Source organism: Serinus canaria, chromosome 11 (assembly GCF_022539315.1).
Source record: "Serinus canaria isolate serCan28SL12 chromosome 11, serCan2020, whole genome shotgun sequence".
In the NCBI taxonomy this organism is placed as follows: domain Eukaryota; kingdom Metazoa; phylum Chordata; class Aves; order Passeriformes; family Fringillidae; genus Serinus; species Serinus canaria.
Genome location: NC_066325.1, coordinates 16,441,744 through 16,465,251, shown reverse-complemented (window position 1 = coordinate 16,465,251; position 23,508 = coordinate 16,441,744). Strand labels below are relative to the sequence as shown.

Below are 23,508 nucleotides of genomic sequence, written 5' to 3'. Positions count from 1 at the left end.
TGATATACATTGAAGTTTCTCAAATTAACAGACCCCAAGACAAGCAAAAGAACGAGAGTTTGTGACTCACCAGTCTAGAGCTACAGTTAACTTACTCCTCCTATAATGTCCATCCTCTGCTCACTTTATTTTAGTACCCTAGAAGTAGAACCATATCCCTGCAACACAGAAACCCACAGATACTCACTCACAACTGTTGTCTTGAATTTGCTGTTGTCATATTCAGCCCCACAAATTTCAACCTCTACAAAGGGACAGGCAATGCTTCTACCAAGTTTAGGGAGATGACGAGCACCTAAAACCTGCAGAAAGCAACTGTAAATTAGAACCACCTCCAAAGGAAACTTGGCATCATTTTTGCTAACAGAAGGTAGCCTAAGAACTAGAGGGAGGAAGAATCCAGAACATGGAAAAGCATGAATATGTTTGCATTTATTATCTGTGCCAACAATAACAATACCTCCAGTAGTCTGGGAAAGTCAATGATTTTCATTGTAAGGAAAAAAACAAAAAAAAGACAATGTAGCTGACATTCATTACACAGTGTGCAGCCCCAGGCCAGGCCTGGAGCACAAGTTTTGCTATCTTTCTTCTGTGTTGATTACATACCTATTTCAAGACATTTCTGCTTTGCATTCACAGGCCCTGTTTACCTCACCTTTAAACTGTAGTGAAGAGTAATTAATGTGTTTCTTCTTTCTCAGAAAACATTCTTTTAAAGAACCTGTCTTACTGCATAGCAACTGAGAACAGAAACAAGTTCAACCCTGTTTGGCACCCAGTCAAGATGGCAACATTTTCCAATGATAAACTCATCTCTTGAAGAAAAATGAGGATGACATTCAGCTTAAGTCATAGTGTATTAACTACAAAGTGGGGGATCAGCTTATTAGGTTTTCTGTTCAGTTTCTATATTTCATTATAACTATCTTTCTTTCATCACTCAAAATCCCTGAACTAGTTAGTCTGCTGCTAATCAATCTCCAATAGGACTCTTCTACTAAGAATTCATTTGATTGGAAATTCAAGTTAGTTCCTTTGATGTATTTATTAGCAATTACACAAAATCATCCCAGGACTGTATTTTCAGTCCTATAGCATGTTCTTCATTAGCATGATAAAGACATGTGTTTCTTTTCAGGAACCAGTGAAGTTAGTTTTATTCTCACACACACTGACATTTAAAAACAGTATTTTGACAATCTGTCATATCTTGCTCTGAAATATAATGGCTTTATTTTTAGTTTTATAGAGATTTATGACTTGTAAAAAAACATCATTTACAAAAGAGATTTACCCTAACTGTCATAATCATCTGCAATTTCCTCTTGGAGTCATTTGGCATTGGGTCATACTCCTCATTTCTCATGCTCTCTGGCTGCAGCACGTAGCCAGTGCGTCCATTCAGGGAAAACAAGGCATGGTTCAATTGCATGTATTTATCTGGGGAGAGAGTTAAACAGTCACAGCACAAGATCCCCTGGAATAAAGCTAAGGAAATACCAGATTAATGGCTCCTCTCTGCAATTCTTTCTGGTCACCACTTTATCAGAATGAGCTGGAAAGGTGGGAGACTCTGTTCCTTCAGTAACAGAATCTGACAGGCCATTTTCCACCAATTCTAATCCCAAAAAACCCATCTCCATCCCCAGTTAGCTTCCTATCAGTATACCACAAACTAGCTGGCCCTCACCATGAAGTGGAATACAGCCTTTCCTGTGGCTGTATCCATCCGAAACTCACTTTAAATACATCTGCTTGCTTCCTACCAAGAGAGGAAAGTGAAATAAATCTTTTAGGGCTTGGGGGCAGTTAGGCTTAGAGACAGGGCTTTTGGAGACCTATTTCTGGGGCCCAGCTCTGGATGGCAACCCACACATGAAAAAACAAGCTTCAAACACCACTTCTTGCAGAGAAGTTCAAATACTTAGGATGGTGATTAGAAGGGCAGAAGGGCCATAAAGGGGCTCATTTACAGTGAAACAGAAGGTGGATTAGATTCTTTTTCAAAGAGAAAATTACCTGGAGTTTGGAAGTTCAGAGCCACCATCTGGGAGCCACAAAGCCAGAGGCGAAATGGGTCATAGTTGGATGAGTCAACCCTCTGTCCTTTGGGGTAGACACGAGTCAGGCCCTTCAGGTTGTACTTCAACAACTCCAGTGGCTTCTGCTTAACAATGCTCTCTGCCTTGGTTTCCACAAAAGAACGGATTTCTCTGAAATCAGGATTGTCTACACAGGGGTAGGAGGAAGAAAAGTGGTTAGCAAAGGAAGAAAGAAGCTGACATTTATACTGTATTTTCACCAAGACTTTGTTTTACTTTGTTTTGCCTTGTCCTTTAATGCAATAATTGGCACTGTTTTCAGGCAGTCACGGCAAAGTGATTGAAAATCAAGCCTGAAAGTTAAAATTGCCTTCCTGCCACATGCTTTACAGAAGGGCAGATAAGAGCCTGCAGTCATGTTCTCATCTCATCATTGCTAATAATGTACTTCTGATCACTATAACACAGATTTAAATGAGACATCTTTTCCTGGGTCTAAATGGGGAGAAGAAAGGGTGAGCCAGGGTTAGCCAATCCCTCAAAAAATGACTATAATTATAATGTCTTAAATGCAGTGACAGCTTATTAAAAACATTTACAAAGAAACTTAAAGAAAAAGGGCACATTTACTGGCTTCTCCAGCATCAATGACAAAAAGCTGGAATTAAAAGTACATATTTCAGTGTCAGAATCCACAGCTGCACTTACACAGGCCCAGTTATGTTATGAAGCCATACATCATTCCAACAGCTGAGTCCTGGCAAACATGTTCTTACAGTAAAATTAAAAAATGCACAGTAAACCTCTTTATGAAGGTTTTTTACAAACAAATCACAAGTGTTCAGCCAGAGTTTTTAATCTCAAAAAAGTCAATTGACACATAACTAGTGAGCTTCCCCATGGAATATACATCTGAGAGGGTGTCTCTAGTTAACTAATTAAAATTTGTGACAGCTCTTTTGTGATAGATGAACAGCACCAAGTTCCCTGGTGTACAATTTCAAAGTGCTATTGAAAACTGCCTGGGTGAAGCAGAGCTTTGTTTTCCAGTAGGACAGATTTTATCCTCAGACCTAAAATTCCAACTAACATCTGTAAAGATAGAAGAAAGGGTAAAAATCAAATGTAATATTAAAGGCCATACCTAAATTGTCCTTGGTTTTGCTTGTTGGCTTGCAGTAGATTACTAGATCAGATAATTCAATAGCAATTAACTGATTCTTTTCCCAGTATTTCCTCCTGTTCTCCTGGAAAACATAACAGAGTTTTAGATTCTAGGAACTCTGAGTATGATAGCACAGTAGCTCCATGGTGCACTCTAATGAATGCCATCTTTGGTGCCCAGATTCCCATCTGATACCTTAGACACTTGCACAGATGTAATGCACTTTCAGACCCAGCTCAGAGAACAGGTAATAACCAAATGCTGAGGTTTAGTTGGGGTGTACTCACAGGGTTTTTTTTAGTGGGGACAAAGGTGCTGTTTTGTAAGCAAGGGTTTCAGTTCTTCCCTGATCAGTCATGCTTGGAATCCAGGCATCATTTTTTTTCTTTTAATGTGGCTCTACTCAACTCAATTTTAGTTACATTCTTAACCCTATACCTCATATAAATGCAAATGTATGCAGAAAAAATTCAAAGGGTAGTAAAGTGTTTCTGTATCTATTTATAATCCTTGGCAGAACTTGAGTCTTGTTAGTAACTCCCAGACAGTGAAATCCAAACCCTCTGAGCATCATTCCTATGTCGTTTTCTATTTGTGCACCAAACCCATCATGTTCTGTATGGAAAATCATGTGAAGCTTGTTAAATCCCCAGTACCAAACCTGCTCTCTCTACTTCCACGTTTGTAAGCACCTGTTCTGTGGGAGCTGAGCAGTGTTCCCTGCCAGCAGAGACTGGGAACTGCTAAAAGCAGCAAGACGTGTCCTGAGTGGAGACATTTGGGCTGGAGGCTTTTCAGGCATAAGAAGCAGCTACAGGATAAAACATGTTAGAGGAGTCCCATACTGAACAGTGATTAGCTTTGGCACAAAAGATCACGAAGCAGCAGCAATCAGGAAGCCTTCCAAAAGAATTCCCTCAACATGACAAACATAAAAAGAATGAAAATCAGAACCAGGGAGCCACAGGTTTCCAGGATATCTCACTGAACCAGAGATTATACATTGAAGTCAAAGAAAAACAAAGAGGAATACAGTGTTTAGACTTGGAAATAACCTTGGGAAAAAGCTGTACAAACCTCATTGTACTTGGTGATCTACCACAGTTCCCAGACATTGCTCAACAGTAACCAGAGCTCTGAGCAGCAAAAGATCACTTTTGGTGGCATGGGCTCATTTCTAGCCAGAACCCCCTGGAGATAACCAAGCAGGAGAGCAAGGAACAGCCACCCCAGGGAGCATGGCAAGTGTCAGTACTGAGCAGGGATTACAAGAGACATGAAACTTAGTTGTATTTTTTTTGCATAACAGATTTTGTACAAAACCAAACTCATTTTAAAATCCCCCTGTATCACACTGCAGCACAGTCTTAACTCACTGTGCTTTTTCCTTCCCCAAAATTCAGCCTCTTAACTGTACTGGCAACAAGGGCCTTTCCTCATCTTCATCCCCTCCCCTTGCAGCAGTCAGTCTGTCATGTGAACTTTGTAGAGGCCATGCTGTGAGAAAAGTCTCCCAGCTGACAGAAATGAGTTTTAAAGCATCTTTGAACACAGACTGTTTAATACTTCTCCAACTGTACGAGAGAGAAAAAGCTGCCAGGCTCCTGAAGAGCCATTGTTGTAGCATAAAAAACATTCCATTTGGAGGCACTTCTTTTAGGTCATGTTTCTCTTTTTCTCATTTTTACTTCTAAATGAAAGCCTGGCACAAGAACTGCATCTCTCCTCCCCCAACAATAGGTCAACAGCTCCTGTTGCTTCTCCCCTTGCTGTATTTACAGTCCTCTGCTTGAGATATCAACTTGTCTGCTATAAATAGGATCAGGACAACCCTCAGAGCACTTCCACTCCATATGACAGATAAACACCACGAGCCTGAAACACTGAAACATATTTTCTATCAACCATTTCACCTACTTAATAAAAGATGAATAAAAGCAACAAAAAAAGAGTATCCTTAAGCACAGGCAAAGTAAGGACTTTTTGGTCAAGACAGAGACTTCTTAAATACTAGAGAAGATTACAAGGAGGTAAATTAGTACATCAGAACAGGAACAGCAAGCCCTAGAGAACATCTTTAAGTGGCAGTAAAAGGACATAGAAGCTAACTCTCTAGGCAAGTATTTGGAAATACTACTATTGAAGAACTGGGAAATTCAGAATGTGGTAATTAGTTACAAATAAAGTATTAGCCAAGCAATCCTCTATCAGTGCCAGTGCATTCACTGGAAAACAGAGTTAGCAAAGAAGACAAGAAGAGTTTAGGGAATGGCAGCACAGATTTCACACACCCTCACTGGTGGATTCACAGCTCTGAAAAGAACAGTCTGATATTAGAGCTTCTGCTCAACACTGGGATGAACCAGCGTGACCAGATGGAAAATTGTAGTGTTATCCACTCTGGCCTAGCAAGCACACTTCACTGAGGGGCAGAGTGCAATGCAGACTCTGCTGAAAAACTCCTGTTAACATCAATTTACATCAAATGCTAATTCATATACTATTCCCCAGAGAGGTTATGGAACAAGATGCACAGCATCAATAAAATGAGCAGACAACAGCAATATACAAGAGGGTGAAGGACCATGTGAGAGCAGCATTTAGCAATATAGGGCAGCTAAAGACAAAAGCTATTGTAAATTTATAGCAGTACATTATTAAAACAACAGGTAAATTTTGCAGCAATACCTCTTCTGCTGTTTTCCAGGTGATCTCCCGGATACTTTGGTACCATTCAAAGAGTTCTTCTACTTTATCAGTTGCAAACTCAACACATGGATCTTCTGGATTCTTAGGTTCCAGAATGAAGACAAAAGGCTTTTTGTGTTTTCCTTGTGGCATTTTCACTGTTAGGTAATACCATAGCAAGAAATTTATACTGAAATCCAACAGCTCTTTTTCTAAGTTGTCATGGTTGATTTATTGCAGCATTTAGTATTATCAAGTTTCAACATATTAATTCTGCTGGCTATATTAATACAAGTAGGTGTTTGAGGGGTTTGGTTTTTTAAAATCTCTCCTGCTTAAGATAAAAGAGTCTACTCAATAGAGAAAGGTCAGGAGTCCATATATAAGGATCAGAAAATACACACCAACGTTGTATGTATTGAGCACCAGGATGCCACGACACAGAGAGCCCAGCGGGTTGTCCTCAATGATCTGAAAAACATGAGTTAAATCCGACCCTAAATCTCTTGGGTGAACTCACACAGGACATTAACAAATAATAAATGTGCACCATTAAGTCTAATCTCAGCTTTACTGACAGCATGCTCACTGTAATGTCTGAAAGCTTGTTTTCATATCTAAAAAACACACAAGAGAGAAGACAAAACAAGACTACTTTGTAGTAGCTTCTGTCCTGACATAACTGCTCCTTTTTCAACTCTGCTTAAGGTTACAATAACCAGGGGGAAGAAAATTTAACACTTGTGGTTTTTCTCCAAAAGACTTCCGGAAAATCGTTGGAAGTGCTTCAGAAGAAGATAAGAATTCAATGTTTTATTTTTGAAATTCAAAGATGTCAAAACTTATTACTGTTCAGTTCTGTTTCCTTTTGTTCAAGAGCTCTTTGTCCAAGACAGGGGACCAGATTTTCGAGATTCTTTTGACAAACAGGATTGGATTATGCATAAAAACTTGATAACGGAGAGTAAAATTACTCAAGGTGTGTTTGGACATATAATTTTCTTACTTGTAAATATTAAGACAGTGATTATAAAGGAAAACTAGTTACGTTTCAGCCTTTAAATCTTATTGTTTAGCCAACCTATGAAAAAATTAAACTGTTCATGATTTTTATTAGCAGGAAACCACCAGAATCCCCTAAGGCCTCACCAATTCAGCTCTCATAAAATCATAGATATGTGGGAGTCTCTTCCAACTCAAGATATTCTATCTCCTTAAATAGCTTTCAGCAAGGGATGTCCTGACAAAAATATTCAGCAGCAGAGAACAATGAAGAATGAGGGAGCAGAATAGAGGGATAAATGCAAACACAGCACATGGAATTGTGAGTGTATAAATCTGACTTCCACTTCAGTAGGTAGCCAAGGAAATGCAGCAAACCATAACCCTCACCTGATTTTCAAGCACAGCAGAGTTATCAGATGACAGATCTTCAACATAATTAGATGGAAAATAATGTTGGACTTTTTCTCCATAATCCCCCTTCCACCTGAATTTAAACAGACAAGTAGAGAGAATGAAAAAAAAAGTTAAAGTGCTTCAAAAGGCCATTAATGAAGCAATAATCCCCAAGAAATTGGTCATTAATACCCCCATACTAGACTGTCTAGCTGCCTACCACCAAAAATATAAATGATGAAGTAGCTAAGAGCCCTAACAAAGCAATCATTAACTGTAGTAACAGATGATTTCAGAGGGATTACAGTTACTGTAAACTGCAATTAATGACTTAAGAGGCTTTTTCCCCCTCCAGTACTAAAAATACTATTATGTGGTTGATTACCCTGTAGAAACTACAGGGAAACATTAGATTCCCAAGCTTTCCAAGCAATTTACAAGCCAGCTAAAAAAGAAAAGCTGTTATGAAAGGAGTCTGTACAGAGCACTAAAAAAGGTGGGTTTGATTCCTGAGAAATGCTTAGCAGAGCAAGGACAGAAGAAGAGCAATGATTGCAATGACTTCCCAGAACACACAAATGTTCAGGAAGGATGGATGCATTATGGAAAAAATAGGGGATGTACCAGACTATGGAGGTTCTGCAGGCTGAGGTTATTGCTGTGGGATAGAAAAATTAAAAAGAAATGAAAGGAGAATTGAAGATGAGGGGATTTTGTGTTTGGGTTTGGTTTTTTTTTGTTAATACACTGGCATAAAGATTTATAAGGGCACAGTTAATAAACAGCAATCAAACAGGCAGTTTTTAAAAACTATTACTCAAAGCTCATTTTTTCCTCCACCTAGTAAGCCACCAAAAGTCCTCCCAGGAGGAATCTCTGTCCTTACCAGCCTCCAGTTTCCTTTGTGACATTATGAATTAAAGCTCCTCGAGAGAAGCTCAGTTCATCACTCCTTTTGGCTCTGTAGTCATACAAGGCCTTCACTGTTCTCTGAGGCTTTAAGAGAAACAGAGCAAAGGGGTCATCTGAGGGGACAGGTCATAAAATAATCAATAATGCAATCTTAAAACAAAAACAATAGGGCAGATTGGATTTTTTCTTTGTTGTTATGAAGCTTAGAAACCAAAATACTGAAGTTCCTGAGTGACATCTATTGGTGGAAGTAAGCGATGCTACTTTTCTTCAAGTATCAGCTCGGAAAAAAAAGAAAAAAAAATCTTTCTTGGGTGCTGCAACATAATAAATGTAGAAAACAAAAAACCAAAAATTTTTAAAAAGCCAAAGAGAAATATAAATCCTCTATTTTTATAACACGTTGGAGTTTTCAGGCTTAGGTGCCTACAAAACCTCCACTTCAAAACCCCATCAGCAATCCTGCTGGTTACACTTCCTTTAGGAAGACAAAGTTTCAGCAGGATGAGCTAAACCTTCATCTTAAATTTACCCCTACTGAAATGCTTCAGCAGCAATGCAAATTCACTGGCAAAAAAGACTAAAAAAAATTAGTCACAAAATTTACAAGCAGGTGATTTTCATGAGAATTTACAAGTAGGCAGGCACTAGGAAGAATTACAGATAAGTAATGCTTGTTGGGACACCTGTTTTTAAAACAGTATATAAAGGATAAAAATTCTAGTAACTCATTTATAGACCAAAAGCACCAATTTTTTATAGAAAGCACATGAATAAACTCTGCACTTATTTGTGCATGCAGAAGATCTTTGCTAATGGAACAAGAGTGCACAGACACCCACAAACACAGAAATGTTGATGTTGTACTTTCTTTCCATGAAGATTTGGCCTTCTCAAATTGAACCCTCTCACAGGTATTTAATTTGGAGGCCCACAAACCAAATCACCTCCACAGACCCAAGAGCAGAAAGTGCCCAAATTCCCAGTCTGAGTGAATCACTACAGGATTTGCACACAAGAAAATATGTAGGTGCAAATTTTAATAAGAAGCTAGAAATAAGTCACACCCTTTAAATTTCTCCTCTCCAATCCCCCCTAAACCAAGCAGCCTGGTGCTCTCAATTCTTTTAATTTCTGCCAACAGGAAACCAGCAAGTCTAATTTTCAGAAGTCTACAGTAAGTGTGAATATCACTCTTAAAGCATACCACTGTGGGGGTGATTTCACTGGGCTCCACATACATCTTGACTTCATAGAGGGAATTAATATCTTTTTCCTAAAAACAAGGAATTAAAAACAATCAAGTTTCAGGAATCGAGAAGTTATAAAAGTACTTCATGTTCATTGAACCTTTCTTTCTGAAATCCCCTTTTTGACAGCACACAGGCCAACAGAAGAGGAGGGAAGCCAATCACCTCTGTTTTGCTCACTTCTACAGTTGAACATAACTGAAGATGAGTGGGTTATTTAATCTGTCTATGGCTCAGTTTAATGAACAGTGAAACAGCAATACCTCATAAAGGAATCTCTTAATCAGTCAAAAGGTTTTTTGATTGTGAGTACTCTTCTATGTGCAACCAGGAAAGAAATACCTGCACTTCTGTAACTTTCTGTGTTACAGTACTTCAGTACCAGTATTGGTTTCATTATTAGATAACTCTACAACAATATACAGAGTCATTTTTTTCATTTTATCCTCTCCTTGTGATTTCATCTGAACCCAGTCCTAAGATACAGAACCTTTGCTATAGGCAACATTATAAAAAATCCTGAGGTCTAAAATCTTTTTAGTCTCTTTTAGTCTCCTCAGAAAAAAAACAAAATCCCCAGGTTTTGATTTCCACAGATCTGCCAGATGTAGTTTCCTACAGCTTCAAAAAGACATGTACTTGAAAAGTGAAGACAGCACCTCAGGCTTTCCAAAGCAAAGCTCCCTCAAAATGAAACACATCCATCCAGAAAATAGCCCTTTATCCTCAGTTAATTATCCAGGCTCCTTGTTTAGTCAATGGCTAGAGACAAGTCTCCTGGGGAGATTTCCTCATGCTTATCTCACAGTGAGCTTTCAGAGGTACCTTTTACCACAGAAGGCAGTGGGACACCGTCCCTGAAATGTCCAGAGTGAGAGGCACAGCAGAATATTTCATTTTTTCTGAAACACTTAGCAATGGGCATCTGCATGAACATTTTAAGATCAATGCCCACTTCAGCAATAGAAGACAGGGCCAACTGTAGGCAAGGCTATTATCAAAAACCCATTTTAGTAGTGCAACGACCCCCAGTACACAGTGAGACTTCTCTAATCAAATCATGGGGAAGGCAAGAGTTGGCTTGTAATCAAAGATGAAGCTGTTCTTCACACCTTTGTGAGAAAAGTCAGTATAGCAATCTCAATTTCATAGAAATGACCTGCTTCACCTCTCCCAGAGATCCTGTACCAGAACCAGAGCCCATCCCAGCCCATCCCAGTCCTGCCCAGTCCATCCCAGCACCATGCTGTAGCGCTCCAGCAGCTCCTCTGTCACGGGGTAGCGCAGTTTCATCTTCCTGTACAGCGGGTGCTTCTCGTAGTAGGTCACCAGCTCCACCAAGCTCTCAAAGTAGGCCGAGGTGCCCAGCACAAAGTGCCGCCCCTCCTGCTGGATTCGGAAGTGCTTCACCTTCCCCTCTGCCCTGTGGAACAAGGGCACAGCTGGGAAAGGTGTCAGTGCTCACAGGGAGAGCACCAGGGCTCTGAACTGCACCACAGCTGCTTTGTGCACCTGCATCAAGTGAAATGACTTCTCTAACAAAGCCTCTTTTATTCAATTATTTTGGTTATTATAATTATTTTGATAGTTATGAAAATCAGTTTTTAAAGAAAAATAAATATCTCTTGTGCTTGAACACAAGGTTTGTGTTTGCACTGATAAATGCAGTAAAACCATCCATTGACCACCATCCCATCCGAAAAGACCCCTACACCCTCTTCAAGCTGCTGAAGTTTTGGTACTCCTTGTTTTTCCTGGTATGAAATGGTTTTATTGAGATGCTGCAGCTCCAGTTACTTCAATGTCCACCTTGGTAACAGCAGAAACTTCACCCTGAAGTATACAGGAGACTGGGGAATTTTGGACAACTTCAATACACAATAAGGTATGTAAGTAAGAAACTTCATCTTTTGCTAAACTATACATTTTCAGAGAAACACAGTTTGATCTGAAGGCATGATGCAGAACATCACAGTTCTATATATTTCATTAATGCTTTTACAAGAACCACAAAACTGTTCAAAACTATTTTCTCTGGCAAGAGAAGCCAACAATTTCACTTTGACATTTCAGTTTTATGACAGGTCAGGATTTCTAGGGGATAAGGACATAGAATCATTGATGAACCAGCACCTGCACTGCAGTTTTGAAGGAAACTTCAAAATAACACTCTTTAGCAAGGAGTGTCAGGGAATGAAAGAAGGGTCACCCATAGCTCTCTATGGGAAGAATGGGATTTATACAAACAATCTTTATAAAAGCACAAAGGTTCAGGCCAGTCACAAATTAACTCTTGCATACACTCTGTACCTGTTGCACAAATCAACCATGTTAATTATTCAAAGTCTGAAAGCAAAAAAAGCATGACTCTAAAAAGAACCATTATTTTTTTAAAAAGAAAAACCAGAATATTGTTGGGCTGCTAGGCAAGGTAGTCCTATCTGTCTTTTCTTACCTGAAAGTCATGGCAAAAGAATCAGGTTCATCTCTCTTTCTAATGAGAAAGGCTCCATCGCGAGGAATTCGCATGAGCATGTCTTCTGCCTCACCCCGACTCAAGTTGTTATAGTACCAACTGCAGCAGTGAAAAAACAGAATGGGCAAAGCAATACAAGGCTTGTCAAATGTCATTTTTAGAAAATAACAGACAGAGTTATTAACAACAGAGTTTCAAACATTCTAAGAAAAATTATGCATTAGATTCTCCCCACCTTGGCACCTATGACAGCAGTTTATTATAAAACATTGTAAGACAGCAGTTTATTTTGCATGAAAGCATCAAGAATATATCAGAACACCTTGTCTGTCTGAAATCATAAAACATAAATCTGCATTTGTTCCTGAAACAAAGGCACTGCATCCTGCTTTTAGTCTGCCATTTGGTTTTCAGTATTTGTTCCATTTTGACAGAGTAATTTAAGATAAAGCTTAAAGACAGACAAAAGAAAGACACCAGGGAATTGTATTTTTATTCAGAGCTCGATTTTATCTTTCACCATAGGGATGGACCTGTCTTGGATCCAATGTGCCTTCAGTGAAGCTGTGGCCACTTAGAGTGGCAGTGTATCTCCAGCTTATGCAGAAAGGCAAGAAAGTCTAACCCTTAAATTCTCCTTCCCATGTCACTGGCCTCTAAAGTCATCTATGGGTGGTCAGTGACTCCCAGATCCCAGGGGGGCAAAAAAAAAAAGAATTTTAAAGTCACTGATTAGCATTTTATATGTAAAGATTTACTTTTGCCCACTGCAAAGAAAACAAAACAAAGGGCAGCGATAACAATGTTCTGCACAAAAACAAGAGCAAGCTCTGCCCAGGATCTATGCAGACAATTACCAGCTGGAAATAAACACCATGCTTAGTTCCTATCACACAGGGTGAAGTCAGCCTAACCAGCTCTGACAGGGTGAGGTGGAGGGTGGGGTTAGCAAATGTAGCTGCTTGGGCTCACTGCCCCAGGAACAGAGCTCCAGATGGCACAGGCCATGACCACTTAGCTGCCAAACCACAGCCAACTACTAAACATCCAACCCAACCCACTGGGTGTTGTAAAACACTGCACAGACAAAGGAAGGATTGGCACATTTCCACGGCATTACAGTTCTCACTGTCTTCCAGTTGCTGCTAGGAAATTTGCTTTCCAGTCCCCACTCTTTGTTGTACCATGTTCTCACAAAGTCATCGTTCTCCCTCAGCATCTTTCAGGAAGCCTATTCCTCAAACTTCCACAGACAAGCAACACTGAAATGTGCTCCTGAATCCAGGGAATCTTCTATGCAAAAATCCCACCTAAAGCAAGGCAAGGACACTGACACGAGAGCAGTGCTTGGATTCTATACGCACTCTTTGGTCTCGTGAGGGCTGGGGTTGGGCACAGCATCGGTGAGGCGCAGCTCAAACTCAGCACATCGCAGGTGGGCCTCCTTGTAGTGTTGGATGAGATCATAGATGCTGTCAAAGGTGAGGTTGTCTGTCAGGTAGTATTTCACAGTGTCCCCATCGCTGGTGGAACGGATCCGGCAGTGCTGGACTCTGCCTGACCTCCTGAAGGAGTAGAGGGGGCATAAGGGAAATCAGGGTTTGTGACAGATTTTCTTTTTTCAAAGCATTTCCCCACCCATTCCTGATCAACTACTTGGGGAACTTGTGAAGAGGCAAGAAATCTGTGTAACCTCATAAAACAGCCAAAGTAATAAACAACAAACATTCTGACAAGGGAGGTTACAGGACCAAAACCAGTAATTTTCAACTGACAGTAGTTTAAAATCTGGCATAAACTTATTCTGCAAAATTTGGTGTGATAGCTCTCTGGCTCAGAAATCCATCTGACACTATTCCTTATAATGTTCCAACCAGAAGAAAGAAGAAAACACCAAAAAGAAAACACCAAACCCAGACAAACAAATCCCCCATTTAAAATTGTATGACAGTGACCATACCAGAACGATAAGGTGTAGTCATCAGGGAAAGCTTCACTTTCCCTAACCAGGAATGTCCCATCCTTGCCACCCATTTCAGCACAATATTCCTGGAGCAGTTTCTCAGCAGTTGTTCTCCCCCCTTTCATTTTCCCATGGAACCATTTCTCTTTTAAGTGCAGTTCAGTTCGTTTCACCTCCTAGACCAGAAAATAAGATTTTTTTATAGCGCATTTCTATTTTTATGACTTTGAAACTAAGTGCTTGTTATTGGCTATATATACCCATCTACTATTTCAGGATTTCAGTTCTTCCTAGGCCTGAGCTCTCCAGCCAATCATCTTTATGATTAGCCTGCATTACCATCCACAGCAGCCAAATAACCCGTTAATGACACAATACACATTAGTCCATTCTGCTTAGTTTGAGAAGAGCAGTAATACTTAAAAGACTTAGTGCACACATCAGCATTAGCACAGAAGTACTGAAGTTAAATTTCATTGTCCTTGTACTCCTCTTTGCAAGTCCTCCACTAACCAAGGGAAAAAGTTATTTTATTAAAAATAAGGTTAACTGGAGTTGACCTTGGCAAAGACCCTTTTATAGTTTTTTTATCCCCACACTTCTTATCTAATACAGACTCTCTAAAACTTCATCAGGATAAAAAAATACACATCTGCAGACATTGAAATAATCTGAAATAATAAAAAGAACATGCTTAAACAATAAAACACAGCCATCACCTTGGATGAATCTTCATCAGCACTCTGTTCTATATCATCACTGAATGAAAGCTTCTCATCAGCAATAGCGCAGTAGTGACGAGTCCACTTCTGAAAGGTGGGAGATATTAAAACCATTAAGAAAGAGAAACTCACTAAACACTCTCAACCACAATCTCAAAACAGGGTGCAACAATAAAAAAAAGAATTTCTGAATTTTTTCCCATCATCCATACCTGTTCAACTGAAAATATTACTTGCAGAAATATTAAGGAAATTCATGTAAATTTTCGGTATTACAGAACTGATTAACAACCTGCAGCAGATGTCATAGAAATAATACCTGCTCTATTGTGTCCCACATGTAAAGTTCTCCTTGTTGCTTCTTTTCTTCTTTCTTTTCTTCCAAATTCACATCAATGTCTCCCTTTGGCCCTAGTTTTTTGTGCTTAAAAACCAGAAAAAAAATAAACATTCACACACTCAGAGATAATCACACATAAAACCAGTCACAGTCTTTCAGCACATTCAGAGTTCCTGGAAGTATCTCCCTCTATTGCAAAGCCACCTTCTGTCATTATCATAACAGCAGCTGCTCCACAAGGAATAACAGGGCTGGAATTTGGTTCTTTAAAATTTAGATCCCATTAATAAAAGTTAAAAAAATTAGCAGAGTTATCATTGAAACAGTGAGGAAACAAGTAGTTTGATACAATCTCCCCATTCTTTGGAGAACAGAAAACATGAAGTGACACATACCAAGAAATAAGGATAAACAGGAATCCTTCTGCAGAAAGTAGCACATAAGGAACAAAACTCAAAACAAAAGGAAAAGATAAGGAATTAAAATGAATGAGGAATTCACCCTTTTATGAGAAAAATGAGTACAGGGGAAATCCCTTATGAAAAAAGGGGTCAAGTTCTACTTCCTTCAGAGTGTTCACAAAAGTGTCTCAAGGGGTCACAGGCAACATCAATTACCTAACTGCAGTTAATGATGGGATTAATCACCTCCTATCAGACCTCAACCACGTTCAGTTCTGCACAGCCTACTCTTGGCTGATTTCATTTTGACAGGCCTATCTGAAAAATCTCACAGGCCAGTGAAGTAGGTGTTGCCTCTGACTGTTTACTGACAACATTTTCCAAACAAAAGCCAAACAACACAATCGGCTCACTGGCAGGTGCTGATCTATTTAAAGACTCGTCACTGCTCTTTTAGACAGCACAGAGTGATATGGATGTTCTCTTGTGCACACCCATTATAGTTTGTAATTCCCTTTAAATCAGATCTGTCACATTATTATTAATCATGTGCCCATTGCAAGTCCCCTCTCTGCTCTGCATGGAAACAACAGACAGTGTGGAGAGAACAAAAAAATCTCCAAAAACTTAAGCACAGAAGCTTTCCACCTTATAGTGGGGTTTTTCCAATCTTACATTCAAGAGCATATTCTTATACCCACCTACCCTTATTTCTTCCATTCAGATGTCTAACACATAGGATGCAATACTGTTACAAGAGCACAAAAACAGAAGCACAGACAAAAGTAATTATTATTTTACTACAGAGATCGCAAGCAGCCCTGAGATTCTTCACCAGATTTTGCTGTGTGAAAAGTTCTACCACAGTTTCAGTCTGAGAAATCTTTTGGTTGTGTTGTTGTTGCACAACAGAGCTCATAAAACACCTGCACTGCCCACAAGGTCCAGCACTAACAGGGAGCCTTGTCAGAGCAGTGCCTCTGTGTTTCACAAGTGGCTCACTAAACTGCATATTTAAATCACACTGACTTAAACACTCATCAATTTGTGAAATCCTTACAACTTCAGTGTGCAGCCGCAAGAGCTTTGGGTTTCACTTGAATAAAGGGCAGTCTTTGAAAAAAAAAATAGTAATACTGATCTATCTTCCTATTCAAGAACATACTTCTATCATTTTTAAGCAGGCCACATGGTGTAAAACGTCTGTGATGAACATCTGCAGCAGTGAACCCTCGCTGAAATTTAGCAGTGACATTTCAGGAGGTGGAAGACCTTTAGAAAAGAGCTGACGTTTGATCTGGCACTTGAACTGCCAACACTTACTGCAAAGGAAACCAAGAGGAAGCACTTTAATACAGAGCTTTACAGAACACTGTACATTACTGGCAAATGTAACCAGTAAACACTTCAAGCAAGGAGTTTCTTGAAACTAATCTGTGAAGTCAGGCTCCTGCTCCTGTTTTCCTATTTTATCTCCCAGCACACAGAGCAAGCCTACCTTGATGATGATTTTTTCTTTCAGCTGGGTTGGTGATGGGAGCTGATCTGCACTGGCTTCAACAGGCTTCATCAAAAGCTGATCCCCAAACACCTCCTTGAACACTTTGGCCATGTGTCGCTGCTGCTCCACACTGCAGTGCTCTTCAATTGACAGAATCACTGGGTATCTTTGGTGGACAAAACCAAGGTTAATGAAGATCATTTCTTATTGCTACAGCTGGCAAGGCAAAGATGACAACACCCTCCCTCTGCCCCCAGACGAGAGAAAAATATTTAAAGGAAACAAGAAGACAAAAGGAAGATATAGACACAACAAATAATAACAGATCTGCAATCACAGAGTTGCCAAGGTCAGGAGCAACCTGTGAAGGCCCATCTAATTCAAACCCCTTCTCTGAGAAGGCCCAATTCCTAGATTAGATCAGGTTCTTCAGGACTTTATCCAGCCAAGATTTGAATATCTGCAAGACAAAGATTCCCTCCGAGCTCTTTGGGCACAGTTTCACTACTAAAGCATTATCATGTGAAAATATGTTTCTCCTCTCCTCAAAATCATAATTCTGTTTTCCTTCACATGTATTCTGAGAAGAGTCTGAAACCATAATGCATCCCATGTAATGCATGCCACTAACACAAAGCTCCTGTGCAGACACTGAGCCACATGGGAAAATATTGCCTCTCTGAGTCCAAGTGGCAACATGGAAAAACAGGACACTGACAGCTTGATTTCTTCCCCAATTATTGGGTAATATTTTTCATGTTAAGGACATCTCAGCACAAGTTAAAGAAGGGCAGAGATGCAGCTCTGAACTGATGTTACCAGTTCAGGAGACATGCTATGAGTTGTGTGTCTTCTCAGCTAAGACCCTCCCTACAACAGAAACACCACGTGACAGACTATTATTTGTCAATTGTACCATTTTGTTAATTTTTTGTAAGATTTAAGACATACTATTAAGCATTTGAAGTTTCACTTGCAACTTAATAAAAGAAGACTCAAAAGAGGAGCTGGAAACCACTTTAGGGCATTCACTATCTTCCTTAGCAACAAATGGTTATGCACTGGGACTTTTCCTCTAAAAAGCACCTATTAAACACTCCAATGTGGCAATAGTAAAGGCCACTGGAATCCATTCTTCTCTGATTACTTTCTGCTCTAAATTACAGAGAAATTCAGTTCAGAAAGGTCTAAGCATATGGAAACAGGCTGAAGGAAAATAAAGCTTACTCAGATGTAACAAAGGCATGGTCTTTGATTGCCTGCACTACGTCATCGAATTTGATCTTTGTTGTCCGTGTCCACCCATGGTAAATGATGGGTTTCCCATCAGGACCATCCCAGCAATCCACTAGGAAACAAAAGCAGTGGGAAAAGTAAAAGACCAGGTAGCTCCTTAAATGACTCTGGTAAGAAGAATACATCCAAAACTTCAGTGTTCTATAACTGATTCACAGACCTCAATATTCTAATAAAACATTCCATCAGATGAATTTATTCTCTTAGAGATGAAACTGAGTTTACTTAAGTAAGAGCAAGAAAAATAAAATACATTACAAAATGTTCCCAAAGCATTATTGTGTGGGAATCTGGAAATAAGAGATTCAGGCAACTATGGTGTCAATCTACTAGTTTACAGTAATTTTCCAGGGATAAATACACTCCAACAAGCGACAAGCTGAGAGCTTCTGTCTTTTGTTTATTTCAACCCTGAAACTCTAATTTGAGATACATTTTGCATTAGTCAAATAAACAACATGAAATTGAAGTGAAAATTCTCAATAAGGAACACAAGTACAGAGCTGCAGACACATACACAATTGCTAGAGAACAAAGACATTAACTGATTTACAAGCAAGTTAAACAGGATGGCAAAAGGCACAACATCACAAAAATCTCTGTGCCTTAGGCTCGTCTGTATTACAATGAAGGTAAATAAACTATCTATGCTATACTCCAGCTTAACTCCCAAGCTTTCATATGTATTCAGGATTGAATTTTTGGTGTAAAGTGAGAGGAGATTTAGGAAGACTCTCTCAAAACTGCCTGGGAACAAGAATCAGAGGAAGTGAATGAGGCATTGGTGAGACATAAGAAAAACAATTTAGGAATCAGTGATTTTTATATGACTAACTTCAAATTCAGAAAGCAAACAGTTCTTGATTTCAGTTCTTTTTTCTTTCTTGGTAAACAGGGGAAACTACTTGCACAGAGCAAATGTTACAAACCACTCCACAAGCTCTTTACTCACACTCAATACATCGACATCCCATCCTGAGGCACCTGATGTAAGCTTCTGTGGAGGATTCACTGCGAAGCTGGTCTCCTGTCAGGTATCTAAGGAGCAAAAGGAAATGTTAAAAAAGAGAGGCAGCCAATTTCAACCAGTTTTAACTCACTCACTGAGTGACATTTTGCCTCCTGTTATGGACAATGTATGTTGATTTTTTTTTGTTGTCATTTTCTTGTTGGTTTGTTTTGGTTTTTTAAATTCTGACGGAAGAACCAGACTTTGCTCAACCTGATGCTATCAGGCTTTTGAATGGACCTAATTACAGCAGGTAAAAGACTCAATCTAAATAGCAACCAACCTGACATCCTTCTAGAGAACAAATCATGAGCTTTGAAACCTAAACCTCATTATGCTCATGCATGAGCATGTGGGAGATATTTAGAGTAATATCACCCTTCAAAATACACCTGTATCCATATCCACTTTATTGCATTCCCTGCATTATTTTATTTGTTCATCTCTCCTCCCTCTCTTTACACCTTGTTTTCCACTACAGTGCCAGATAAGCACTGTAAAGCTTCTTTTAAATTTTTGAAAGCAGAAAGGCTTTCAAAACAGTTTCAACTCAATACTTCATATTTTTTACTTTATATTACCAATAAAATACTTTCTATTTTTTACCAGGACTTGGGTTTTCTGGCAGCCGAGTTCTATCTCAAAACCTTTAAGATCTTATGAGAAGGGGAAAAAAGAGTCACAGAAACTCCATTTGTCACATTTAGACCACACTGTAGGAATGTTTCACACATCCACACAGCACATTTCTGGCATAATTTACTGTCTGTCTCACATTCCTACATTTGTTTGAACTGGGAGAGACAATGGGACTTATGGTAACTTACGTGTTATGAGAGGAGGAAATCCAGTAGTGGGACAAAGGATTATTCATGTCCTGCACATCTATTGAATCATATTTCTCATCCCAAATACTGTTTTCTTTTGCAAATAGGTAAGCGAGGAACTACAATACAAAGAGACTGAATTTAAACATTTTTACCCTATGAGAATAAAAGAAACCCAGCAATGCAGCAAGAGGGGACTACAGGTCCTGCACCCAGTGAACATTCTGTGAAAGAAGTCTATAAGAACTACTACAAAGCACCATTATCTCACCTCATCAACAAAGAGGAAAGGTTCAGCAGTTTCTCTCATAGTGTCATCAATAAACTTTGTCATTCGTTCTCGGACTTTACTGAGATCCTGTGCCCAAGATTCCTTCAGATAATTGCAATGCAGGGAAAAAAAAGAAACTTTATAAGTGGTGTTATTCAATACAAAAATCAAACAAGGAACAGAGTGATCTACAGAGAGAGAGACACTATGTAAGGACATATGTGCATTGACAGGGAAAAAAAGCTGGCCTCCTTGGACATGCCTTAACTATAATCTCTCTCATTTCTAAGTGCCTTAGAAAACATCCTTTGAAAACAGTGAAATTGGGAGAAAAAGAAAGTAGCAAGCTTACACAGGAAGTGTAAGTCTCACTTTTCAATCACATTTGCAAACCTGGAGCTCAGCAGTGCCTAGCAAATACTGCACCATTTTTTCACATGGAGTCTGTGCTAAATAACATTATAGAAATTCATGAAGACAAATTTCCAATCCCCACCTTCATCCTTATCTGCTTGTTGGCACGGGACATCTAACTGGCTCCATTCAATAGGAAATTACCTCTGACTGCAATGCAGGCAGGCAGCAATGGGAGAGCTGCAAAAATGGGGCCATGGCCAAGGCATTACCCCAGTGCCCCTCTGGTGACAGCACTGAGCAGACCAGGCATTCATCTCTGAATGCACACAGCATTTATTTGTCATCTTGTCTGTTTATCTACATGACTAAGTAGAGGCTTGTTAAAATCTTCTTTACTTTGTCCTCCCTCTTGTCCTCTGGTGACCTTCAGAAGCTTTATATAAAATGAAAAATAATAGTACTTGTGGACTTCAGTGGCAACAAAGGAAAAATCTTTCCAAGGCCCAGTATTACAGTGGCATCAATCATATTCTATGACTCTCCACATTTCTTTTTAATGAGCACACAATTCTGTGATACAACCCCAAGAAAAAGAGTTCAGTATTTCTGTGACCTTCCCACCTGCTGCTCATGTAGCAGGAATCTCTGGAAGTCATGGAGGTGAACTGCTGAAGCATCTGGACGGTCAGTATTTCTTTAAAAAAAGAAAGGGAAAGTGAAGCTAAAGAAATAAGAGAGGTTAATCAGATGTTACAGCAGAAGATGACATGGGTTTGTATCTTGGATTTTCAGTATAAAGGTGCTGCCACCAGCAAGAGACTTTTTATAATTTCAATGGGATTTAGAGTAGGCTTGTATTATCCAATTACTGTATTTTGAGCCTCCTGGATTCCTGATGTACTTTTGAAAGGGATTCATTGGGAAAATCACCAAATCTGTAGTCATTGCTTTGTAGCAAATGAGCTGCATTAACTTGACCAGGGTTTTGGTAAGATTAGTTGAGGGATATAGAAAAGCTTCTTTTAAATTATCACAGAGCCATACATCACAAGTAATTCCTTCTTTGTAATATTTAGATTAACTACTGTGATAGACCAAAATCTTTGAAAAGGGGGGGCAAGGTGCAGTGGCACCAAGGGAAAGTGATATCACTGATGTGCCTTCTGTAAGTCACAACCACAGCAGCATCTGGTACCAGGAAGGTGCTTACAAATCTGCTCTTTTAAGCAGCCCCACAGTTTAATTATTACATGACCCAGAGCTAAGGAAATACTCAGTATACTCAGAGCAAATTTTACAATTACTTCCTTAATCTGTTAGTGTCATATTCAAAACTAAGATAAACCAGTTTAATCCACAATCAGTGGGTTAGCAATGCCTGGCACTTTCTCCAGGCTGTACACATCTTACTTAAACTTTCAAGTCCATCAAGTGGAAGATGCAGAAACCATTACTATCAGCATTCAGCTCTGGTCTAGGCAAAGCCTGTGTACCACACCACTCTCCAGACTGAAGCAAAAATTTCTGCATCAAATTGTCCTTTTATAGCTCTGTTCAGCTCTTTATAAAATCAGAGGACAGGCAACTTCAGTCCACACCATTTTTATAGTCAGAAAGCAAAAAGCAATCCCCAGGACTTACTTCCAATGCAAGTTCACCTTTCTGAATGCAAAAATAGTCATGATTTATTTTCACTTACTAAAAAATTAGAACAAAAAATATTTTTTTTTATAAAATGAGGTCATATAAAAACAAACCTGCAACACTACAACCACATGAAAATGCAGAAAAAGAATACAAATGAAGAGTCTCACCCAAGAATGAAAACAGAGGAATCCTTTTTGAATTCATCAAGAATCTTAAAACAAACAACAAACAAAAAAGAAACATAAAAAAGGAAAAAAACATAAATAATAAAATAATATCCAATTTTCTATCTAAGTCCATCTAAGAATGTCCATTGGTTTGGAAAGGGGAACTAAATGCCTGTCTGCTCTAGAGAAGTTGCACACAAGTTGGCAAGACACATTTTTAATTAAATGCATAAGAAAAAACATACTGCCAAGGCTGGCAGCTGCACTTCAGGCCTTTCAATGTGAACACAATCCTCAGACAAAACACTTGCTTTGATAAAGCACCTTATACAAGCAGTCAAATTTCTGGGGAGCTTTTACTGTTTGACATCCCAGAAAAACCGGAATTAAGTATCATCCATCACATTTATTCAAGTGAATATAAAAACTAAATTGTTTTTAGCTTGGCACAGCATCGTTAGAGATTGCAGGAAACTTATCAAGTGACCCAAAGCACTTGTAAGCAAATTGAGAAATTTCTTTGCAGTGATTCACACAGGGCAATAACAGGAGCTTAAAGAAGTCAGAGAGGCTCCTTGCTGTGTGTTTTACTCTTCAGCGTTCTGCTCTGGCTAATTAACAGGACTTTCATGGCCAAAACTAAAATCCTGCCAGTTAATCTAGGTTTTTTATCACTTCACCATGATTTTAGCATCACTTTTAAACAGCACAAGCTGTATTGCCAGAAAATCAGCATTGACTTTGACTATCTAAGCTTCTACTTTAGCATCTGCAAAATTAAAGTTGAATACACAATAAACACATAGTGAAGAACGATATTCATGCAAGTAATTTCAAATTATGTGTTTTCACACAGTTTTAAAGGGTTCCTAACTTTCAGAGTCACTAAAACTATGCTGTCTCCACCAGATTCATGAATCTGTACAGCAAATACAAGGAAACAGTCAGGCAGTTGCCCACTTAAATTAGCTAAAATGTAATTCCACAGCATTTATGCCTCCCAAGGACTGTCTCATGCATGTCCTGTAATGGACTTGCTGCTGGTAATATGGAATTGCTTCTACCAGTAAAAA

The 23,508-nt window shown here is 39.1% G+C and overlaps 1 protein-coding gene across 3 annotated transcripts in view; it reads right to left on the bottom strand.

Annotated features, from left to right (window-relative positions):
• Positions 1 to 23,508, bottom strand: part of PLCG2 (phospholipase C gamma 2) — a 55,297-nt gene that overhangs the window by 8,422 nt on the left and 23,367 nt on the right. For all 3 annotated transcript variants that reach the window (XM_018914675.3, XM_018914676.3, XM_050978753.1), the window contains 22 exons: positions 22,436 to 22,479; positions 21,243 to 21,315; positions 20,265 to 20,366; positions 19,994 to 20,112; positions 19,110 to 19,195; positions 18,089 to 18,209; positions 16,859 to 17,027; positions 14,939 to 15,043; positions 14,617 to 14,706; positions 13,895 to 14,073; positions 13,299 to 13,499; positions 11,914 to 12,033; positions 10,701 to 10,881; positions 9,416 to 9,484; positions 8,183 to 8,292; positions 7,291 to 7,387; positions 6,303 to 6,369; positions 5,899 to 6,056; positions 3,190 to 3,292; positions 2,023 to 2,232; positions 1,298 to 1,443; positions 188 to 302 (listed from right to left, as the gene is read on the bottom strand). In XM_018914675.3, the coding sequence (XP_018770220.1) occupies positions 188 to 302; positions 1,298 to 1,443; positions 2,023 to 2,232; positions 3,190 to 3,292; positions 5,899 to 6,056; positions 6,303 to 6,369; positions 7,291 to 7,387; positions 8,183 to 8,292; positions 9,416 to 9,484; positions 10,701 to 10,881; positions 11,914 to 12,033; positions 13,299 to 13,499; positions 13,895 to 14,073; positions 14,617 to 14,706; positions 14,939 to 15,043; positions 16,859 to 17,027; positions 18,089 to 18,209; positions 19,110 to 19,195; positions 19,994 to 20,112; positions 20,265 to 20,366; positions 21,243 to 21,315; positions 22,436 to 22,479 (2,665 nt within the window). The remainder of the gene's footprint in view (positions 1 to 187; positions 303 to 1,297; positions 1,444 to 2,022; positions 2,233 to 3,189; positions 3,293 to 5,898; positions 6,057 to 6,302; positions 6,370 to 7,290; positions 7,388 to 8,182; positions 8,293 to 9,415; positions 9,485 to 10,700; positions 10,882 to 11,913; positions 12,034 to 13,298; positions 13,500 to 13,894; positions 14,074 to 14,616; positions 14,707 to 14,938; positions 15,044 to 16,858; positions 17,028 to 18,088; positions 18,210 to 19,109; positions 19,196 to 19,993; positions 20,113 to 20,264; positions 20,367 to 21,242; positions 21,316 to 22,435; positions 22,480 to 23,508) is intronic.